Here is a 21632-nt window from a genome sequence, read left to right as displayed (position 1 = left end):
AATGATGCACAGGCTCCCCGTGACCCGAGAATAGATCGGATAAGTGGTACAGACAATGAAATGAAAAGTCTTTGTGTCCCTACCCCAATAATTAACCCTCCTTAATAGTCTCTTAAATCCATTTCTTGTGCTATCTAAATCCAAAATCAGCATCTCTATTTGAGTGGTTGTTGACATAAACAGGCAAATTTCCTGATTTCACCTTGGTAACAGCCTTTTTTGTGCCCTTTGAAACTAGACCTCTGCTCTGCGATATTTTAAATGACGAGAGCTGAAAGCAATATAAATATTCTTGTTTTATTTTGAAAGGACGCACAGCGATAGCTCAAATCAGCCTAACCTTTTCATTGGGGCCCTGCATAAATAGTCGCCTTTATTAGTCATACCTAGAATTATATCTCATTTCAACGCCAGGGTCACTGCAGGTCTCCACCAATGCAATTTTCACTCTTTCTGGAGCACATAAATGTCTCCCACCAGGTATCTGAGCAGGTCATTTATCAGAGGTTTGGTTTTTTTTTTTTTTTTTCCCTGTTCACAGGAGTGGAATTCTCACAAAGGTTCTGAAAAGTCAGCGGTGCATCTGAAAACGAACTACATTACGACACGGTGCTACAGCACAGGAAGAGTACAAAGAGATGTGAGAGTGGGAAGCAAGCTAAATGGTAGAGAGATCAAAGAGATATTTGAGGGTAAAAACTGAAAGGAACATAAAAGTAAAATAGTGTGAGAATAACAAAGGAATGACAACAATGTGTGTATGTGTGTGTCAGGGGTGTTGCACCTGTCATAAACAAACAAACAAACAAACACGTCTAGCAAACAAAAAGTGTACAAGCAAAAAAAGGTTCTTCGGGGGTTCTTTTATGGTTCGCAGGATAATTAAAGGTTTTCAGTATTACATCATATGATAAGGATAAAGGGTAGGGTTAATCATCGGACCTTTTACTTCAGATCAGACTTTGATAACCCTCAGCTTTGTGGGGTGTCCAGGCTGTGGTTGTCCTGTGAACACCTTCCTTTGTGTGAGCTGTGGATCGCTTCAGCTTCTTCACAGTTGGCCTGCGGGTTGTGTCTCCTGACTAATGACCTCCTTAGCTGGTCCCCGACTTTTGGTAGATGGGCATGGTTGTACCACATCCTTTCCATGTTTTAATAATGGATTTTTTTTTTGGCCAAAAATTTACAAACAATATTGAACCCTGCTAATTGTGTAGACCCATGACATATAATCCCAATTAAGTCCACTTCAGTTCATGTTGTATGAGTACAAAAGGTGGAAAAGTGCAAAGGAGACAGTGTGTGTGTGTGTATATATTTCGCCTAGGCACTGTATAAGGATGGAATGACAGAAATGGATTTCAGCCAGGTTTGTTGTTCATGGAGACCTGATGGCGCTTTGATTTGAAAATGCAGTGTAGAAGAGTGAACATCAAAGCTCTTCCTCCTACTACTGCCTCCCTCAAATAGCCATCAGCTTTGTGGGAAGATAAGGTGCTTTACAGTGCTTGTCTTGTTCTCTCTGACAGGACAGGCACTCGGTAGACAATAGGGGATATGTATATCAAAAAGAGAAAGAGGAAAGATGCAGATAAAAGCAGTATAAATTGAGATTCTATCACGCATTGTGGCAGATGTCTTCTCGGGCTCATGAAGCCTGCTTTAAAGACTGTCAGCTCCACTATGGTGAGGAAAGTGTGTTCTAAGGATCATGTCAGAAAAATGCATCACACATCATTGCCACATATGGGATTTTACAAGCAGAAATTACAAAGCAGCGGAGGAAACGCAGCTGGGTGCCACAGCATCCTTAACAAACAATTGCAGATTTTTTTTTTTTTTTACACCAACAGGCAAAGCTATTGCAGGCAGTGTTTTTCAGCAGAAAAGTGCAGCAAAACAAAATAAGCCGAACTGCTGGATAGCGTTCAAAGATGCACATCCCATCAGCAACCTGGCACATGGTATAATTTGCAGGCAGAGGTAGAACATGAAACACAGAGCCAAATGCTTGAGTGCCCTCAGGCTGTGATGTTTGTGTAGCTCTGCTCAGCTCACTTCCATTTGCTTGGGTGCTAGTGTAGGGAGAGCAGAGCAGTCAGCCTCTTGCAGCTGTTATTACTGCACTCGGGCTGAAGTAAATGCGATGGCTGAGGCTACAGACATTTATGTCAGGTGTGAAAACAACACAAGGATACAAAGCTTACCAGCCTGCGTATCTTTCTCTGTGACCCACTGTGTGGCTTCAGATGCCCTCCAAAACTAGGCCTAATGTCAACAACTGGAACAGCACTCGTTTACTGAGTCAACACTATGAAGGAGACAATGCATTTTTGAGAGCGAGCCTGGTGCTAGATGCAATACAAAGAAACTTTTTTGCAAAGTCAAGGTCTGAATGAATCTTTAATAAGGCAATTAGTATTTGAATTATTAAAGCTCTCACAGACACAAAACATCAACTGTTCATAGCCTTACATTTATGAATACCTTACATTGATTAAGTTGGCATTGATACAGTGGTGCAGTGAGTATCTTTGCCACCTGACAGCTCCAGGATCCCCGGTTGGACCTGTGCTTGGGTTACTATCTATGCAGACTTTCACAGGTTCTCCTCGTGTTCATTTGGGTTTCTTCAGAGTTCTCTCATGTTTTCTGCCAGCTCTCAAAAACATAACAGTATGTGAATTAGTTACACTAAATTGTCCCGAGTATGAATAAGGGTATGAATGTGTGTGCATAGTTCCCTGAACTGAACTGGCTTTCCCCGGCTGTATGTATCCCTGCTTCACACCCAATGTTCCCAGCACAGACTCCAGATCCACCATGATAAACTGGAAAAAAACCTGCTTTTTGTTGAAATTATTTTAGGTCATGGCTTTAGGATTAAAATCACAGCTGTGTGCTTGTCTTTGCATCTATGGATGGCCAAGTCAGTGGAGAGTCTCTGCTGTCAGAAGCTCAGCCAGGTCTCTCTTTCTCTCTCTTTTTTTTTTTGGAGCACTGGAGGGCTTGCCTAGTTTATCGCAACTCATTTTTCACACCAGCACATCCTCTAGAGAGACTCCCTTTCTTTAGCACTTGCTAGCAGGCTATTTGGGCCAGTATAATACCTGTAGTGATGATGCTTTTCTCAATCCATCACAGCCGCTTGTATCCTTTACGTTGTCTGATGATACATCAAACCTTATTTTTAGTGCATTGGGTCATGTCTGTGCATTTCTTTTAATAAGGCTAACTACCCTAATAGAAATTATTCAACACAGACACAACAAGCTTCTGGAGGTATAGGCACTCTCCACATGACCATGAAATAAAGTACATGGAAATATAAAAGAGAGGATGAAGGGAACAGTGTGTCCTTCACAGGGCCCTTGAGTGTCGTTGTTATATGTCATGTAGCTCTGAGTAACGGAGTGAGCAAGGGAAGGGTCGGATGTACCGTTGGCTGGTACACGTCTACCTCGCCTTAGGGAATTTCCGGCCAGGGTCTGCCTCTGATGCACACGTCATTCTCTGTCCACACAAGCCCATGTTAATTACAACTACTATAGATAGTGACAGCCCATAGACTAGCAGAGAAAAAGTGAAGGCAAGAGGGAAAAAAAAGAAGGCAGCAAGAGACCGGTTGCTCATAATCCAGTGGTTGCTGATGATAAGGGACACTACCTGCCAGATGAAGGTAATGTCACTATAAATATTAAGCATTTAAAGTAAACTATGCAAGCAGAGCATTTCAACACTAACTACAAGGTTTTTTTTTCAACTGATAGAAATAAAATATTGAGTATATCAATATTCCCAACTCAGTGACTAGCTGGTAAACAGTGCAACAATACTACAAGTCCTGCATATTTAATAGCATTGAATAAAAAATAAAAAAAAAAGGTTCTCTGAAGGCAAACCATCTAACCATAACAACTATTTAAAAATATCTCATTTTAAGGAGCATTTGTGCTCCTTAAAATGTGCGAAATAAATTCGGTGCATTTCCAAAGTAGATTAGAGAACAACACTGAGCAGTAATATAATAAATTAGAATACATAGTGACTATGGATATCAACAAATAAACAAAAGACAGAAGAGATTTTCTTTATCATGTTTGCATTACTCAACATGTACATATTGGTGTGTAAAGGAGTTATATGAATGCATTTGACCTTTGTGGGTGTGTGGGTGTGTATTGACGCCAACATGACTCCTGCCATGCCTGAAACCTGAATATGTCTCTGATACACATTGTGTGAAATCTTGGTGGTTGTTCCACCTTATCCTAAAAATCTACAGAAAATTTGTGTTTATCATTTTGGTTGTGGCAAAACGTTCCTACTATACACCTCAAGGCGATTCAGAATTGGTGGACTTGACAGGAATATTTAATTAATATTCAATGTGTTGCCTTTTCTCCCATTTGTGCTGGGGTAAACTGTGCTAGATCAGATTCAGAGAGCCAGGGGTCCTCTCAGCATCCGAGAGATGAAAAATTCAAAAGTGCATGCCAAAAGGAAAAGCAGAAGCCAATTTACTGACATACCATTCATCTCAAACTGAAAGCAAACATGCACAGAAGGTCCAAAAAATTCTTGAATTTCACACATACGCTGCTGCTACCTCAGTACGTTTAGAACCAGAATATGGAGGAGGATGCTCAGACTGCACCTGTCCTACTTTAGCTTGACTAATGAACTCAAAATGTCCTGAATCTGTCCACTAGTGGGTGAGGAGGGCAGCGGTAAACAGGAGCAAGTCCCTTGGCTGGCACTGACCGCATGCCACTACACAGTGATTGATACACAACCTCATCCCTGGACACTAGGCCAGGCTTAGCAGCCCACTGAGACCTGCTGAAATCAACATGCACCTATACTCTCTCTCTCTCAAACACACACACACAGTGGTCAAATGTACAAATTTATTTTTAAAAGTCATAAACTAAAAGAAAAGTTCTAAAATCTAGTTTCGTTTTCAAGTTAAGTTGTCTTTATTTGTCACATATACATTACTGCACAGTTCTTATAACTCACATTTACTTTATCACTAAAAATCAGATCGCCTAAAAGCAGGAGTAAAGGTTTAATGTCAAGCCCTATAACAGTGTTTCCATATCTGGAAGGATTTCATGCGAGTATCTTTTAGGAAGCTAAGAACCCTTTTTAAAATATAATGCCAACATCTACCCAATCAGCTTATGGATTATATTTAATGCAAATTTGATGCTACTAAATTTGAATAATGACACTGCTACAAGATATCAGTTTGAAATACTGTCCAAACACTTTCCAAAGTGTCAGTGTGATGCAGAGGCCTCATAACTCAAATGTCTATAAAGGTTCAGTCTTTCAAGCAATTCCTTTGGAATGTCCTTTGGAAATGAACACAAGACCAATGTACCAAAGTGCTAGGATTCCGAACGCATTTTGCCACGCATCTGTTTTATGTAACAATGTTGCTAAGGTGAGCAAAAATAGTCTTATATACTATGTACAGCAGAGTGCACTAGCATATTAATCGTTTTAGCTTCTCCTGAAAAGTTCTATATGTGATTCACTACATGGATAATATATGGGATTACACCCACACATACTGCTGCATTGATATATAATGTGTTACATTTTCGTTTGATGTTACTGGGAAAAAGAACTGGCTGCCTGAGTCACTGGTACATGATGTTTCAGAATATAGAAAGTCTGAACTGACCCTGTCAGGAAAAAAAGAGGTCTAAGAGAGCTGTGATCTCTGTCACACCCCTCTGTGCCCCCAAGCCTGTCTCTCTCTGTGTGTGTCTGAGAGACACACACACACATATATATACATACACACACATACGCTTATGCAGCAGTCCTCTTCCCCTATCATTCTCATGCTGCAATCCGCAGTCCAAAGGATAATGGAGCTCTAATTAATTTCTAAATCCAGCCTATTCTCAAAGACGAACCACGCTCAAATCTCCCTTTTGATGAATATGCTGATTGCGGCGCTATTCAATTAAGATGTCCCAAAAAAACCATCAATGCATTCTAGTCAGTAAATCATCACGTAAGTACTGCATATCAGCTTTGTTCCAGATTCCTTTTTCCTCTTATGTCAGTCAGACCTAATGGGTTCTTGATTTGTTTGATGCTATAAATACCACTGTGTAATCGAAGAGAAAAGAAAAGAAAAGAAAGCCAATTACTTTTCTGCAGTTGTTGTTATGGACAAAATAATCCAGGAAATAGCACTCAGCCATTAATGGGCCCAATCTAAATTGATTACGCAGGGTTTCAGGTACAGCCATAGCTGTAAGTAAAAGGATCTATGACACAAGGGCCCTCTCAGTGCACTGGATAAAATGGACTTCATCCCAGCCAACCTGAACAGGGAAAAAGACAACTACATTTATCTCAATCAAAATAAAGACCAGCCTCCATGGATGGCAAGCTTTCAACTCTCCAGTAGTTTACCCTGTCTGTGCCTTTTCTAGCCTTCTCTCCAAACTTAACAAATCCACTACAACACATACTGGTCGAAAAATAAATTGGTGCAGATTGAGTGAATGTGAATCGTTGTGACAACTGTCTCGTAAATGACGGCTCACAACATTCTGGCAAACTGAACAGTATGGCAGGAGAGGCAAGTGTGCTCTGAAAATGACTGCCAGCTTGGACTGAAAACTTGGAGCCACACATTTTTGTAATCCTCACAATATTACATGATAAAAAAAAAATTGGCTACTAAACACAAGACAAAATCATGAAGGAATAATAAAGGAATTAGTCTGACAACTCAAATCTCCATGGACTAATTCACAATCCTGTTTAATCACTGGGGTAAGCGGTGGTGTAAGCAGGTCACAGCACCCTGTACAGTAGTTAAGTAAAATGGAATGGGGGCAGATTGTTGAGGGTGACTGTCAAACTGGGGTGTGAGATATTGGTCTGAGATCTCAGTATGGTGAGCTTGATCATGACTGTGGGGTTTAAAGCAGAATCCAGCACGAGGCATTCAATCAAATCTCAGGTTGTTTGCAGCATCACTGAGCACTGATTCTGTGTCAGCAACTGGCAAATAAGAGAGAGGAGATTTCATCTGGGCTAAAAAGCAAATAAAGTCAGGGTTATGACTGTTAAAGATTTAACTTAGAAATGTTCACTTACTGCAATATGATGCTTGAGCTGCTCTGAGCTGAGATAAACTGATCTTAATATATGTATGGAAAGCAGTTGCTGAAAGATTAGTAAGTTGCTTCATTAAGAGTAATGATTTTTATTAGCTGCCCCTGCAATGTGTCCCTTTTGAAAGTGAATTTCTGCCTTGTGCACAGTGCTCACCCTCAATAACCTTGACCAGAATAACATTATTACTGAACATGAATAAATAAACGAACAAACAAACAAACAAATGAATGCTTTGTGATTTTGCATGCAGCTTTTTTTAAATCTTCTCTCACATATGAAACAATACCAAAGAAGGAGAGAAATAAATAAATAAATAAATATATATATATATATATAAATATTTTTTTTTTTTTTTTTTTTTTTTTTTTTTTTTTTTTTTTGAGAAACAGTCTGTGCTGCTACTTGATTCGATTTTCAGACCTTCCAGACCTGTAACATACTCGCTTCCCGTGTTCTGGATGGGCTTGCATCACACAGGGCTGAAACTCCAGGTAAAATCAATACCTATCTGCTGCATTTAAATGCATGTCAGACAAGAATCTACAAATAATCCAAAAAGGTGCTTAGTCTTGGCCTTTAGTATGATTCAATGACTCACTCCAAATCCCAAACTGTATCAGCCGGTGTAGGGACATACAAATAAGTTGAAAAAGAAAAGTCGATGGAGTGCAAAGACAAGAGATATGAAAACTAAGAACAAGCTCCTAGCAGAGATAAGGCCATGTGAGGTCTTCTTAAATAGTTTCTATTAGTCCAAAGTTTCCCTAGAAAACCCATATGGACCTTTTTCACAATGCCAGTGTCATGATATCCAGAATTAAATAGTAGCATTGCCACTTTGAACATTATTTAGGTTTGAAATGCATATCTACATTTTTCAGTTTGTTTTTCAGTCACCTGCTGTAGCTGCTAACAAACACAGCAGTTAATCAGCTGACAATCACTAACAACAAGGCATGATGAAAACTGTTACTTTATAGTAGAATTAAATGAATTTTCACTATATGGCCTAAGTATGTGGATATCTGACCATCACACCCACATGTGTCCTTTCCCAAACTGCTAAATGCTACAATTTTCTAGAATGTCTTTGTATGATGTATCTTTACGATTTCCCTTTACTGGAACTAAGGGAGAGCAACTTACAGTTACTTCATTTGCACAACTGAGCAGTTTAGGGTTAAAAGCTCAACAGTGGTGGGATTTGAACTCACAACCTTCCAATAATCAGTCCAAAGTCTTATCCGCTGAGCTACCACTGTACCCGTGTGCACAAAGCAAGCTTCTTAAAGACTTGGTGTGTGAAGGCTAAAGTGTAAAAACCTCAGTATCCCACACAGAGCCCTGCCCTCAACCCCACTGAACACTTCTGGGATGAACTGAAAAGGCAACAGAGTTCTACACCTTTTCACCCAGCCTCACTAAGGCTCTTGCAGCTGAATAAGCACAGGCATGTTTTAAAAAGAATCTAGAGGAAAGCCTGCCATAAGATTCAAGGCTGTTAAAGGGAATATCAGCTTCGTTATGGGATGTTCAACAAGTATGTTCAAATGTGATGGTGGATTGTCCACATACTTTTGGCTGAATATTGTACAAATATTCACTTATCTGTGGTGGAACAGCTGCATGGTTGTGGTCCTACACACTGCTGTCGCTTTGGAGTTTGTCATGTCAAAACATTTTGCTGGACAACAGATGTTTCATCTGTCTATTCAGTTGGAGAGGGTATAGTCCCATGCTTTTGATATTTACAGCCAGTGGTTTTCGAGTAGTCGGATTCTTTGAAATGCAGGCTGCAGACGTTTCTGCTGCTCATCCTTATCCCAGTGAATAGCTCGAAGCCATTTTTCTCTCACAAGCACATCGGTGGAGAAATAAGTGAAAGTCAAGGATTTTTGCTTGAATTATATGTATACTTAGGGATGCCGCAAAAATTGCAAGCTATATTTGCTGCCTCACTGGAAGTTCTGAAACGCTACTACTTACGCTTTCGCTTTTATAAACAGAAATGTGGAAAAAGGTCCACTAGTGTTAATGGATAGAATAGTCATGTTAAAAATGAATAGATTTACATTATGTCCTTTCAGGACCTCACAAAAATGCTGATGTGGTCTGGGCAGACTTAGAGGGAACAGCAATTGCAATCTAAAAAAAAACAAAAAAAAACAAAACAGCTATAGCTTTTTTTTTTATGGAAAAAAGACAACTTTAATAAAAATAATATTGAAGCAGAAATTGAATAAGAAAAAGAATTGAAGCAGATAATTAAAGAAAGATGCCAGCCCTGCTATAACACAAAGAGAGACATTACACAATGCTGAAAGGCCATCTGTATACTTCAGCTGAGATATTGATCTTAGAAAGCTTTGGATTATATGAAAGCACACAGCATTGCTTTAATGCCTGCAAAAGAGCAGCATGCTGCCGTTTCTAAACTTGAAGAAATACAGAAAAGTGAATGAATCATTACAATAAAGCTTTTTACATCTCTAACTAACACTTGCAACACATGCTTTCCAACAGATCTGATTAATTGCTGCAAATTAGGCATAATTACTAAACCACACTTTAATCCAAAATGACAAACCTAATTTTAATGCAAGTAACGATATGCTGTACACATTATAGGTATTTTCACATTAAGGGCAAATCATTTAATTCATCTAATCAGGACAAAATATTGGTTTCAGTTCAACTGCTAGACTTGACACCAGCGGAAAAGTCTATTTTGCTGATTCTTTTATTTTTTTCCAGCTAGCTGAGCAGGTAAAAGAGGCTGCATGTGAGCAGGAAATAAGGAAGGGATTTTCAGCCCTGCACACAGAGGGCGGCGTGTCTGACTGCGGTTCAAGTTGTTCTAAAACCAACAATATGAAACCAATTATTTCTCTCAGTGTCTGCTGAAATATTTAAATGGGTATTTTTCCCCTGTTGTGAAATAAAGCACGATGTCTCATCCCAAAACAAAAGTACACATCCTCTCTGGCTGATCGCTGACTGTTACAAGCTTGAACTAACAACTCCAATAATAGACAGCGGCCTGGAGGCTGCTTAATAATACATCAATCTCTCTGTCTCTTCCCAAGATTTAATCCATCAAGCAGACACACTCTTCTATTCCACCTGTAGATAAGAAACCGGATATAGACTTGCCTGATAGAGGCTCAAAGAAAAGAGGTGTTGAAGAGAGGTTCTCAACTTCAAATTAATCAAACCTTGTTTCACTAATAATAATATAAGCAAAAAATATTTGAAGCACTCATTAGAAATGTAACTTGTACGAATGGCTCTGTTGTCATTTTTAAAAGAATGTGATAAATATCTGAGCTTGGATCATTCTTATTGTTTAAGCATAATTTCTCCATGAAACACTTATAAACGCACAGTCTTTCTGATGTCAATAACATTTTCATTATACTGTATGTGGCTTTGAGCTTTGTCACTGAGAGTAAGGCCCAGAGATCACTCTTTCCAGTGCACCTTTGTACTGTAAATGCAATGGATCAAGTGAGTCTGTATCTTGGCAGTGCTCTGTAAAGCACACACCTGCAAGGCTCTCTAACCTCTTCCTGAATTAATGAAACAGATGTCGGCCTGTAGCTTTCGGTACATAAACATGGATTAGATTACATGCCCTTACTACTAATGAAACATCGGCCTATACCCGAATCACACAGACAAAAGGGACTGACAGGACACCACGATGCACTAAGCACAATACTCTACTGTTAAACTCGACCTACTGCAGATACAGAATGTTAACAAATGACAGACTTTCACACTACCACCCAAAATCTAACACAGAGCTGTGGCACGGAAAAAGGCAAAGCAGCAGGGCTTCAATTTTTACTCACATTAAAACACCTACTCTGCACCCACAGAGCTAATGGAGGGGGGTGACTGGTGTGATTTGCATCCCATCTACATTTTCTACTTTCTGCTGGGATGCTTCACTGTGTGTTTGTGTTTGTGAAGTGTTTTCAAATTCCTCCACATTACTCACAAAGTGGGAATTTAAATAACTGCCTGAACGTATTCTCCGCTATAAATCCGCTCCCCATTTCTCCACACTGTTACGGTTTACTGTCCCTTTCAGCGCGTGCCCTGATTCGTATTTGTGTAATAAATGCTAAATGTCTATATGCAACCTGGAGGCAAGAGGCATTAAGGAAGTGCCACATGGGAACAAACATTAGCAAAAAAAGAAGGCAATTTCATAAGAGAATGGCTGCGGACTGGGTAAGCATTGATGAAGAGACACCACATAATCAACATGCCCCCCGATTAAGATTACTGATAAGATTACAACCCAACAATCACTTTAATTTCATAAGGAGCACCACGGCAATTAAGCGATTCTATTATTCGATGATGCAATTTCAAAAGCTCTGCTGTTTCCCTTAATTAGCCAGGGTGAAGATTGGAGGAGAAAAGCGACCTGACTTTGATTAGAGTCAGACAGGGCTGCTTCATACAGAGATACCTCCTACCTGCGTTCTGCCTCCAGCACAGGCTCGTGTTGTTCACTGCACCCACAAGGAAGGATCAGGGAGGGACAAGAGAACACAACAACAAATAGACAGATGAACATGATGCGTGCAAAACACAAATAAAAACCTGAATATAAAATGAAGAGAACAAAAGGTAGACGTGGTGAGACGAGATGGAATGGCATGTCATTATGCAGATATAACGATCCCTTTGAATACATCATTGGGGCATTAAGGGAAGATCAAGTGTGTAGATTAGCATTACAAGACTTAAGAATGGGGGGGGGCACTTTCTAGAAATAAATCTGTTTAATTTTTTTTTTTTTATTAATAATTAATTATCATAACATGTAGCTTCTTATAGCATTCTTTACAAGTATTAAATGAGCTTGATATTCAACAGATCATTAGCAGTCAGAACAGATCTGCCACAGAATATGCCACATGACATGAAGATGAATGGTCTAATGTCACCAAAGAATCAATTATAGTGTTTAAAGATTTACCACCGAGGCATTGTTAAATTCTTATCAAATTAGAAAGAATTATAAACACTGCTTGAATTATTTATAAATACAGATTGATGTAAACCAGTGCTAAGTTAGGGAGGCAAAATTGCATTACTCCACAGCGCAAACTCAACAAATGCAATCAACGTGGGAACGCAAAAAGTTTTCTTTGAAGAAATTTTCAAGAGGGGGTGAACCTGCAAATGCTTAAGGAAACAGTAGGTGGGAGAGTGACTCACGCTGCAACATGTATTAGAGGTACTGAGTACAGAGAAAAATAAATGGGGGGGTGGGGATTTGAAACAACAATCCGTAGTATTTATTAAAAACTGGGGAATGTCATTATTTCTCTCAATTTCTGATAAAAAAAAGTGATATTTGGAATACACACAATGACGTGACAATACTGTCGGAAGCTAGTGACTGAGCCTCAATTTGGTCTTACAACAGCCTTCAGAGAGTCTCATAGAGAGGAAAATAAGAGATAAAACATTCAATAATTGGTGCTCCCGAGCGGGAAAAAAGCATTTGCTCTATTGTCACAAGTTTGAATCGAGACGAGGAGAACAAAATTGGCTGTGCTCTCTGGGTGGGAGTGACTACATACTCTTTCTTCTGTCAGTGTAACGGCTGGTTTCATACGATTCGGAGGAATGAAAATGCTAGCTTTCACCTTCCCTGTGTGGTAGGTGTAGAACAGGGAAAGGCTCATAGGTGAGTGAGAACTGGCAGGTGACCACAGCGGGGAGAAATGGAGAAAAAAAATAAAAACCGTAAATGTTCAGTAATATCAGGTGTAGACATCGGATTAGTTATGCTTTAAACAAAATCTAAGCACTTCAAAATGAAATGTCTGGATAAACTACGAGTATAACTCTTCTGTTGATACTGTACATATAAAACTGCACAGCAACCTACAAAAAAAAAGTACTTGAGGCCACAACCAAGAATAAACACTAGGATCGGTGTCATTGATGATATAATTCTTTATTAAAATTCTTGCCACAATGTTCTTGCCTCTCCCAGCCATCTGTCCCCGGTGAGGTGTCGCCTGTGCATTCTGTCGCACGCTGGCCCTTGAGGGGAAAGAATTGAGGGACGAGAGAGAGACAAGAGAGAGTGTGGCACACTCCAACTAGTGCACACCTTTCTCTAATATCTAAATACCCCACAGACAGCCTGCAGCCAGCCTAATGTACCGGGACTCAATAATTCTGTTGCTCATTTTGGGCCACAGTCATTACCCTGACAAAGTTATTAAAGTTAAGCCATGGCTACAGTGTGAGCATAACAATACAAGAGATACTGCATGATTACACAAAAGATGACATTTTCAAATGACAGCATATATTAGGGGCTAGGAAAAATGCACTTAACATTCATCCCTGAAGAACTACTTAATCAACTGGCATGGCACTTCATTAAAAAAAAAACCCCCACTGAGTGTTCTCCAACCTGCATGCTACTTAATGTTTTCACACAAGCACCCACACACCTGATGATGCCTTAGCACTAAGCCCAGATGGAGCACTGTGTTAATGACAGGCCTACCAGTGCACACGTTTGCACTTAAAAAGCACATCCATCTCGCATTAAACACAGCTTAACACGTCAATAACGTTTTGAAAGACCACCTTATTATGATAACACACGCTCCGACCCCTTCTTCGAGTCCCTTTACTGATGCTTTCATGTGTATCCATCTCACTATTTAAGTCCATAAGCGTTTAAAAATACACATCACTTTTGTAATGGCCTCTCGTCGAGTGTTCTCGCTCTCCCCCACTCCGAGCTGTTTCTAGCAAGACACTCACCTTCCCACTCTCCTGCCACCTGAGAAAAAGAATGTGAAGGAATGTCAAAGACAAATCTAAGAAAAAGACAGAGGCAGACAGATCCTCTCCAGCTGATGGTGTGCTGGATGAGATGAGAAGAATACAGCTAGGGGCCAAAGCTATGGGACCTAAGGAACAGCAGCGGCTGCTGGGAGCCCACGCACCTTCTTGAGGGATGCTGTCTCATTAGCTGCTACCGCCTGCCTGCTGTCTGGCCAAACTCCAATGCACTTATCCAAATCATAGTGGCGCAGATCAGCACTTCATTATTGCATGAGACGCACTTGAAAACGTTCACTCATTGCCAACGGCCACATGCATCAACTCCCAGGAACGATGATCACGAAGAGCACAAAAACAAAACAGAAATTCTGTGATACGTTGAATCTATAAATCAGTTATGTGAATTTAAAATGTTATATTAGATTTTCTAAAAAAAAAAAAAAAAAGCAACAATGCACTGCCTGTAATTCCTACCATGCTAAGTCAGTAGATTATGTACCAAATTAGTTCTCAACTAAACTATGCTATGAAGCTTGAAGGCATTTTTTTTTTTTTTTTAACAATTTCCATGAGCACACTGAGACACCTTCCATCTCAGCTAATCTGCACTAAATTATCCATGACCTGCATTCGCGGGAACCATCCCACAGCGGCACATGGGGAAGAAAAGTTAGAGATAAATCAAATGAATTTTGAAAAAATTAATTCAGACTCTTTGTGATTTTGGTTTCATTTAGTGTATAATACATGTTCATGAGTTTTACATGCATCAGTAAAAAGAAAAAAGAAAAAAAAGTTAAAAGTGGATCAAAGCATATGTGGCCTTCTGCCTTCCTGCAGCCAGCTCCTCCTCCTGAATAAACATGGCACTTTCATCTTCCCAATCCAGGCGCTTTGGGCAGAGAGTTGCCATTCTCATGCCTCTGTCTGCGTGGATTATCATTCAATATACTTACGCCCACACAAGGGCAGTATATGTATGCACTTCTCTGAGTTTTCCCTTCATCTTTGAAGCGGTGCTTCTGGGGGATTAAATACAAACTAAATGTGAGGCTGGCTTTAAGCATTTAAACTGGAGATGACTGTTCTGTGAAGGACAGATCAAGAACTCCATCTAATGTCAGGAGATATGGTGTAAAAAGGCCACACTTGAAGCTGTAATTTCTTAAGTACCATTACTGCATATGAAAGCCCACACTACACACACACACACATGCAAGAGCAGAAGGATGGGATATATATAGAGAGAAAGACAGATAGAGATAAAGCTTGGCAGGCAGGAATTGGATTGGCTGAGCAAAAAAGACAAGATGTAGAGGTCTCGAAAAAGCAGGCAGGAATCCAAAAGCATCAGTGAGGGAGTAGCAGTGTCCAGCTCTCTGAACCGTGGTTGTATGCCATGCTTTGTATGAAGCACCACATGGTTGTGGGAAGAACTCGCACGACTGCCTGCGAGACAAGGCGTGAGCAGGAGAACTGGAGCTGGCATAAGCTTGGCCCTGGAAGTATCTTTGGAAGTATCACACACGACGTATCTTTGGAGCAGGATTGGTAAACAGCCTACTCACACATCCTCGATATGATCAGCATGGACAGGGGACAGCTGAACTGTCTGAACTTATTGAGGAAACTTTGAGTAAAACAGACGTGTGTCTTCGTTATGTATGATACTTTCCTTGGACTTAATACCGCTCCTCACTTGAGCCAAAATGGCATAAGAAAAATAGCTTAAGTGCAGCACCATGGTCTAAAAGCATGAAAAATAAACACTACGTTCTGTGCGCATATGATTTTACAACCTTGATATAGTACTCCAAGGCTTCATTAAGTTGTGAGAACAATTAAAATAAAATGTTAACTAGCAAAGGGGTCAAGCTGGCTTAGTGGTTAACACGTTTGCCTTGTGCATGAAATCTGCATCTTCTCCCAGTGATTTGGGGTTTACTCCCTCAGTCCAAAGAGCATCATTGTAGACTGACTGGCCAGAGTAGATTGTGAATGGGTGTGTGAGTGAGGGTGACTGTGCCCTGTGATAGGTTGGCACCCTGGGTGTTATGCCACGTGTCCCCTGGGATAGACTCCAGGTTCCCCACAACCCTGTGTAGAATAAGCACTAAAGAAAATAGATGGATGGATGAATGTTAAATAAAAGGATGATCAAAAGCTATTTTATAAGTTACATATAAATGTATAAGCTACATAAAAATGACAACCAGGACTACTGATGCAGCAGTATATTTTACAATCGACTAGATTAGTAGATATTTATACTGTTTAATGTCTTCTCAGTCATATTAGTATATTAATCATTTTTATTTCACACTTTTTTGGAAGACGCCTGTGCTCCAGACAAAACTGACAACCTCTGAGACATGAACTAACACACAGGTAATTTGCATACGCTGAATGCCACATTCAGAAAAAAAAACACCTTAAGTACTTGGAACTTTCACAGCATAAATATTGATTTAATCTTTGGACTTAAGACAGTCACTCAAATTGCCAATTTCTCAATTTTTGTGAGCCTTCTGATCTTCAGCTCATTGAATGCAACCATGCTACCTTTAACTTCAATCTATTGTCTGTACCGCTTATCCTACACAGGGTCGTAGGAACCTGGAGCTTTTCCCAGGAAACACAAGGCAGGGGACAGCCTTAACAGGATGCCAACCCAACGCAGGGCACAAACACACATATACTCACACACCAATTCACACACCACTACCAGTCAGCCTACATCACACGTCTTTGGACTGGGGGAGGAAATCGGAGTACCCAGAAGAAACCTCCTCAGCATGGGGAGAACAAACTGAACGCGGGGCAGTGCAGCAATCGACACCCTGAGGTGCGAGGCAAACATGCTAAAACATGCAGTAAGTCTCTGTGGTTTCACATTATAATAATAGAACTTTCAACACAGTCAATAATTATGCCCTATTAAAGATCAGGCCTGTTCTAGCTACACACTCTTTCACCACGGCTCACTCCTAAGCTTTGAGGCCACTGGCAGACATCTTGAACACCGTATGTTCCCTGGATATATTTAATTATAGGTTGCTTGCACTGCCCATAATCATAGGCTGTTTCAGCTCCAAGTCCAGATCGCAATTTCTGACCATTAACAATCCCTTCAAACCCACTGTATCAACTATACCCTGCACTGCTGACCACTTTTCAAGCTTTTCTAGATATTTGTAAAGATAAATTTAGTAATATCCACTAACGTTACCCCTCTGCTCCCCTCCACTGTCATGGTAATTTGTTTGGCAGCTTCTGTGCTGTAGATTCCATCTTGGCCTCAGAACTGTGTACTAAATCTAGCTCTTCAGTCTGTGAGCCTGACTACCTTTAATCTTAAAGCTTGTGCTTCTAGCCTCTCGACTCCTGCTGTTCGATTGATATGCGTATGCCTGTTGTTACACCTGTCCCAAAAAAAGCTGGCCTTGACACAACTGCTCCTGCCAATTGTGAGTGATGGAAAAAGTGCTCCTACTGTCTGCTGATGCTGGTCCACTGCACATTCTTCTTCGCCTTGATCTCACTGTGGCTTTTTATACTGTAAATAGCGTTTCAACCAAACGCAGTTCATTACCTTAGGAAAACATAAATCATCTACCTCGCCTGTCAATCAAGTGCTGCCTCAGGGCTCAGTTCTCAGTCCCTTCCTTTTCATCATACAGTACATGCTCCCTAGACAAGTTACAAGCTTTCAGTATTCTGCTGAAGACATGTAAATGCAAATTCAACCACATACCTCAACCATATGTTCGCCCTTTCATTTCAGTAACAAAGGAATACATGCATTTATGACCCGAAAACCGTGAATGAATGAAAACGTTCTTAGATTAAAAACAAACAAAACAGAAGTATTGCTTGTAAGCCCCAGTGTCACATCTCCCAATCTTAAATCCGCACAGTCTGTCAGGAATCTTGTGCTGCATCCCAAACAATATACTACACATTAGGCACTACTTTTTTACTAACCGGAAGCATACGCCATCTCCCTGGCTTATGGCTAATGACATCAAACACACATAATTCGACGGCGCTACCTTTAGAAGAATTTTTTAACGTTGAAAAAGAAAATCACAAGCAGTGTAATTTAAAAGACATTTGTAAGATGTTTTGTTTCACTGGAATGTCATCAGCTGTCTTGATTTTTTTTTTGGCTCATCCAGGATCAGCACCTGGTAGCCCCGCCCCTCTTCCGCTACACAAGCAAAGCGCATGAAGTGCCCGACGTTCCACGATAAAATTTTTTGGTCGAATAAGTACATCACCTGGGTGCTTGAAGTGCACTTCATCCTGCTGTAATTTGTGAACACACAACTAACACTATGTGTAATACACAATGGAACAGAATAGGACACTCTTTTTAGTGGTGTTCTTAACTCCACTTTCATTCGAGCATCCCATTACATTTCTCACCAAATTTATCTTTTCTTAAATATTAATGATGCTGAACATGTGTTCATTTGCTCTTATTGTAATGCACTGGTTTTTTGATACATCATGGTAGCTTAGTGGGTAAGGATTTGGACTACTAATTGAAAGATCGTGAATTTGAATCCCAGGTCCACCAAGCTGCCACTGTTGTATAAAATGAGATAAATTGATAAGGGCATCTGCCAAATGCCAGAATTGTAAATGTGAATCAGCTGAAACTGACCAATATGCTCAACGTTCAACTGTTCAAGCACTATCACACCATGTGATCAGCTCATATTACACTCGTGCTATGTCAATTACGCTGGTTACAGTTATCTTTCCCGTATTCAATAAAATCTACTTTTTATAACTTTCAAAGCCCTTCACAGTCTTGCTCCTGCCTATCTTTCTTTTACATCCCATCTCATTCACTCAAGTCCTCTGGCAGCAGACTGCAGTTTCCCACACCAGGCTTTCATCAGTGGGCAGAAGGTCACGTATTGCCATGGCTTACCCTAATCGAGCTGTGACTGCACTTCTATTACTTCTTTCGAATCACAGCTGAAAACATTTCTCTTCACACAACATTATTCTTCTTTTTCTTTGTTGTAAACCTTTTTATTTTTAAAGTTACTCTGTGTTACATGATTGGTAAAGCAAACCTTAGTATAAGAAAGGTGGTATATAAACTTCGACTATTTCACAACATACATATATTTTAAGTTAAAATAAATTAAATTAAGTTGTATTTATTTGTCACATATACATTACTGCAGAGTGAAATTGTGTCTTTGCATATCCTATCCTTGGGGTCAGAGCACAGGGTCGGCCATGATACAGCGCCCCTGGAGCAGGGTGAGTTGAGGGCCTTGCTCAAGGGCCCAACGGTGGCAGCTTGGCAGTGCCGGGGCTTGAACCCTGATCTTCCAGTCAACAACCCAGAGCCACTTGAGCTACCACCGCCAATTTTTTTTTTTTTACATGTGTTGTCCATAACATCACCCCAAACAACCCAAAAAATGTCCACTTCACCCCTGCACCCTATGAGATGCTTCACACAGAGACAATTAAACTTCATAACAAAAGTTCAGTCAAACAACAAACAATTAGATTTGCTCTTCAAAGCAAAAATAATTCACTGTTCCACATGCAAATACCAGCTTGCAGATAGGCACAGGTGGAGGAGAGCGAAGATGCCAGAGATCCGACAGTTGGCACTAATGTAGGTCTCTGTCACCACCATTCTGCACCAGTCTGATGCATGAAATCAAATAAAATTGTGATTTAAGAGCTGCTAGGTGGACTGCAAAATCACTCAATCATCTGTGAATGTCCCATAAAGGGTGTCTGCAGAGATAGGACAAAAGCTCTTATATGCAGAGGGTAAAAGCTAAAAAAAAAAAATATTAATTGAAATTCTGTACATATGACGTTTTATACAGAGTAAAGCTTTCTGCACTTAAACAGTGCTCCAAGCATAATCTCTCTGAGTGCTGTTCAAAAGATCAGATAGGCCTTGGCTTGGCTTTCCAAGTGCCAAAAAAAACCCTGTAAAAAGAGGGAGTGAGTCAGGTCAAAACAAAACATGATGAAAAGTTTCTCTGCAGGATGGACAAAAGGTCTCAAACGTGGCATTGCTGAACATGTCCACTGCTATTCCATCAACAGGTTTCTTGAAGCAACAAAGATGATCATCGATCGATTTCCTCCCACCACCTCCAGCTAGTATAGATTGAACTGTCGAGGCCATAATCAGAACAATTCATTTTGGCTAGAGGGGGCGTTTCATATGGGATAAATATTCAAACATTTAATGAGCTGTCACTTCTCCAAATAAGATTTATGGCTAGGAGGGGAGGTATGTGAAAAATTTAAAGTAATCCATTAAAAAAAATTTGTATCTGTGTCGTGGAGTGAGGACTGATGAAGCAAAAGGGCTCTTTAGTGTTTATCATTTTTAAACAGAGGTCCACAGGCTTAAGCCTCCAAACAGAAAAAAAAATGACCACAAGCAGAGAAGAATGAAAGCAGCAGGTAGAGTTTTTCATTTAGGTTTACTAAACATCTCTCAGCATGACCAGTTCTGAATTTCCACTTGATGAAAATACATTTCCCCCTCTCACTGACCATTACTAAACACCGGCAAATTGCTTTGTCCGATTTTTCTTCACAGTTAAGGAAAAGAAATCACTAACTCTAATTAAATGTTAGCTCGATGTTGGCTAATTTAAAAAGGAATCCATTCTACATTGTTTGTGCATTTTGGTGGGTTTATAGACCAAAATGAATGATACCTCACGTTCACATTTTTTAACCTCTCTAAATCACTTCAAATGAAAGGTTTTGAGAATTGATATATAGATGGATAGATGATTGAAAGGAAAAACTCTGTTGTGCGTGTCCTATGATTAAAACCTTTAAACTCACTGAGCATTTTACTGCACATTCATGAAATTATCTAATTGCATGGCAGCAATACAAGTATACAATCAAGAAGATACAGATTAAGAGATGTTAATACCGATTAGCACTAGGAAAAAATGTGATCTCGGTCACTTTAACCGTGGCAGTAGTAGTTGCCACTAGGCAAACTTAAGTATTTCATAACTTGCTGATCTCCTGGGATTTTCACACACAACCGTCTCTCAGGTTTACACAGAATGCTGTGGAAAAAAAAAACACACATCAAGTTGATGGTGGAAATGCCTTGTTGATGAGAGTGGTCATAAGAAAATGGCCAGATTGGTTCAAAACAACAGGAGGATATAGTAACTCAAAATAATCACAACTGCAGAATAGCAGAAAAGCATCTGAGAACACAGATAACATCACCCTCAGTTGGCTGGGCTACAACAGCAGAAGAGGATCACCAAACTGGACGGCTTAAGATGGGGAAAAAGAGCAGGCGATTTTTTCTAATCTCAAACTGTCCAGTGTTAGTGAGTCTAGGTCTACTGTAGCCTCAGATTCCTGGCTGATAAGAGTGCAACCCAATGTGATCTTCAGCTGTTGTAGCTCATTCTCCTCAAGGTTTGATGTTTTGTTTGTTCGGAGATGATTACTGCTCACTACAGCGTTAAAGAGTGATTGTTTGCTGTGTGCTTCTTGTTGTCTTGAACCAATCTGGCCATTTTCCTCTGACCTTGTTTCCACATAAATGTCCCTCACTTTTTTTTCTTCTTTCTTTTTTTTATTTTCACACCATTCTGAGT

The 21632-nt window shown here is 40.0% G+C and overlaps 1 protein-coding gene across 3 annotated transcripts in view; it reads right to left on the bottom strand.

Moving 5' to 3' along the window:
* Positions 1 to 21632, bottom strand: part of ccser1 (coiled-coil serine-rich protein 1) — an 81335-nt gene that overhangs the window by 6212 nt on the left and 53491 nt on the right. Inside the window, exon 10 of one of the 3 annotated variants that reach the window (XM_058389601.1) lies at positions 11646 to 11681. The exons of the other annotated variants lie outside the window; for them this stretch is intronic. Coding sequence (XP_058245584.1) covers positions 11679 to 11681 — 3 coding nt within the window. The 3' untranslated portion in view covers positions 11646 to 11678. The remainder of the gene's footprint in view (positions 1 to 11645; positions 11682 to 21632) is intronic. 3 annotated transcript variants of the gene reach the window in all.

This window comes from Hemibagrus wyckioides, linkage group LG05 (genome assembly GCF_019097595.1).
Source record: "Hemibagrus wyckioides isolate EC202008001 linkage group LG05, SWU_Hwy_1.0, whole genome shotgun sequence".
NCBI classification, from domain to species: domain Eukaryota; kingdom Metazoa; phylum Chordata; class Actinopteri; order Siluriformes; family Bagridae; genus Hemibagrus; species Hemibagrus wyckioides.
Note: the sequence above shows the minus strand (reverse complement) of the source record. Positions and strands in the feature narration are given on the sequence as shown.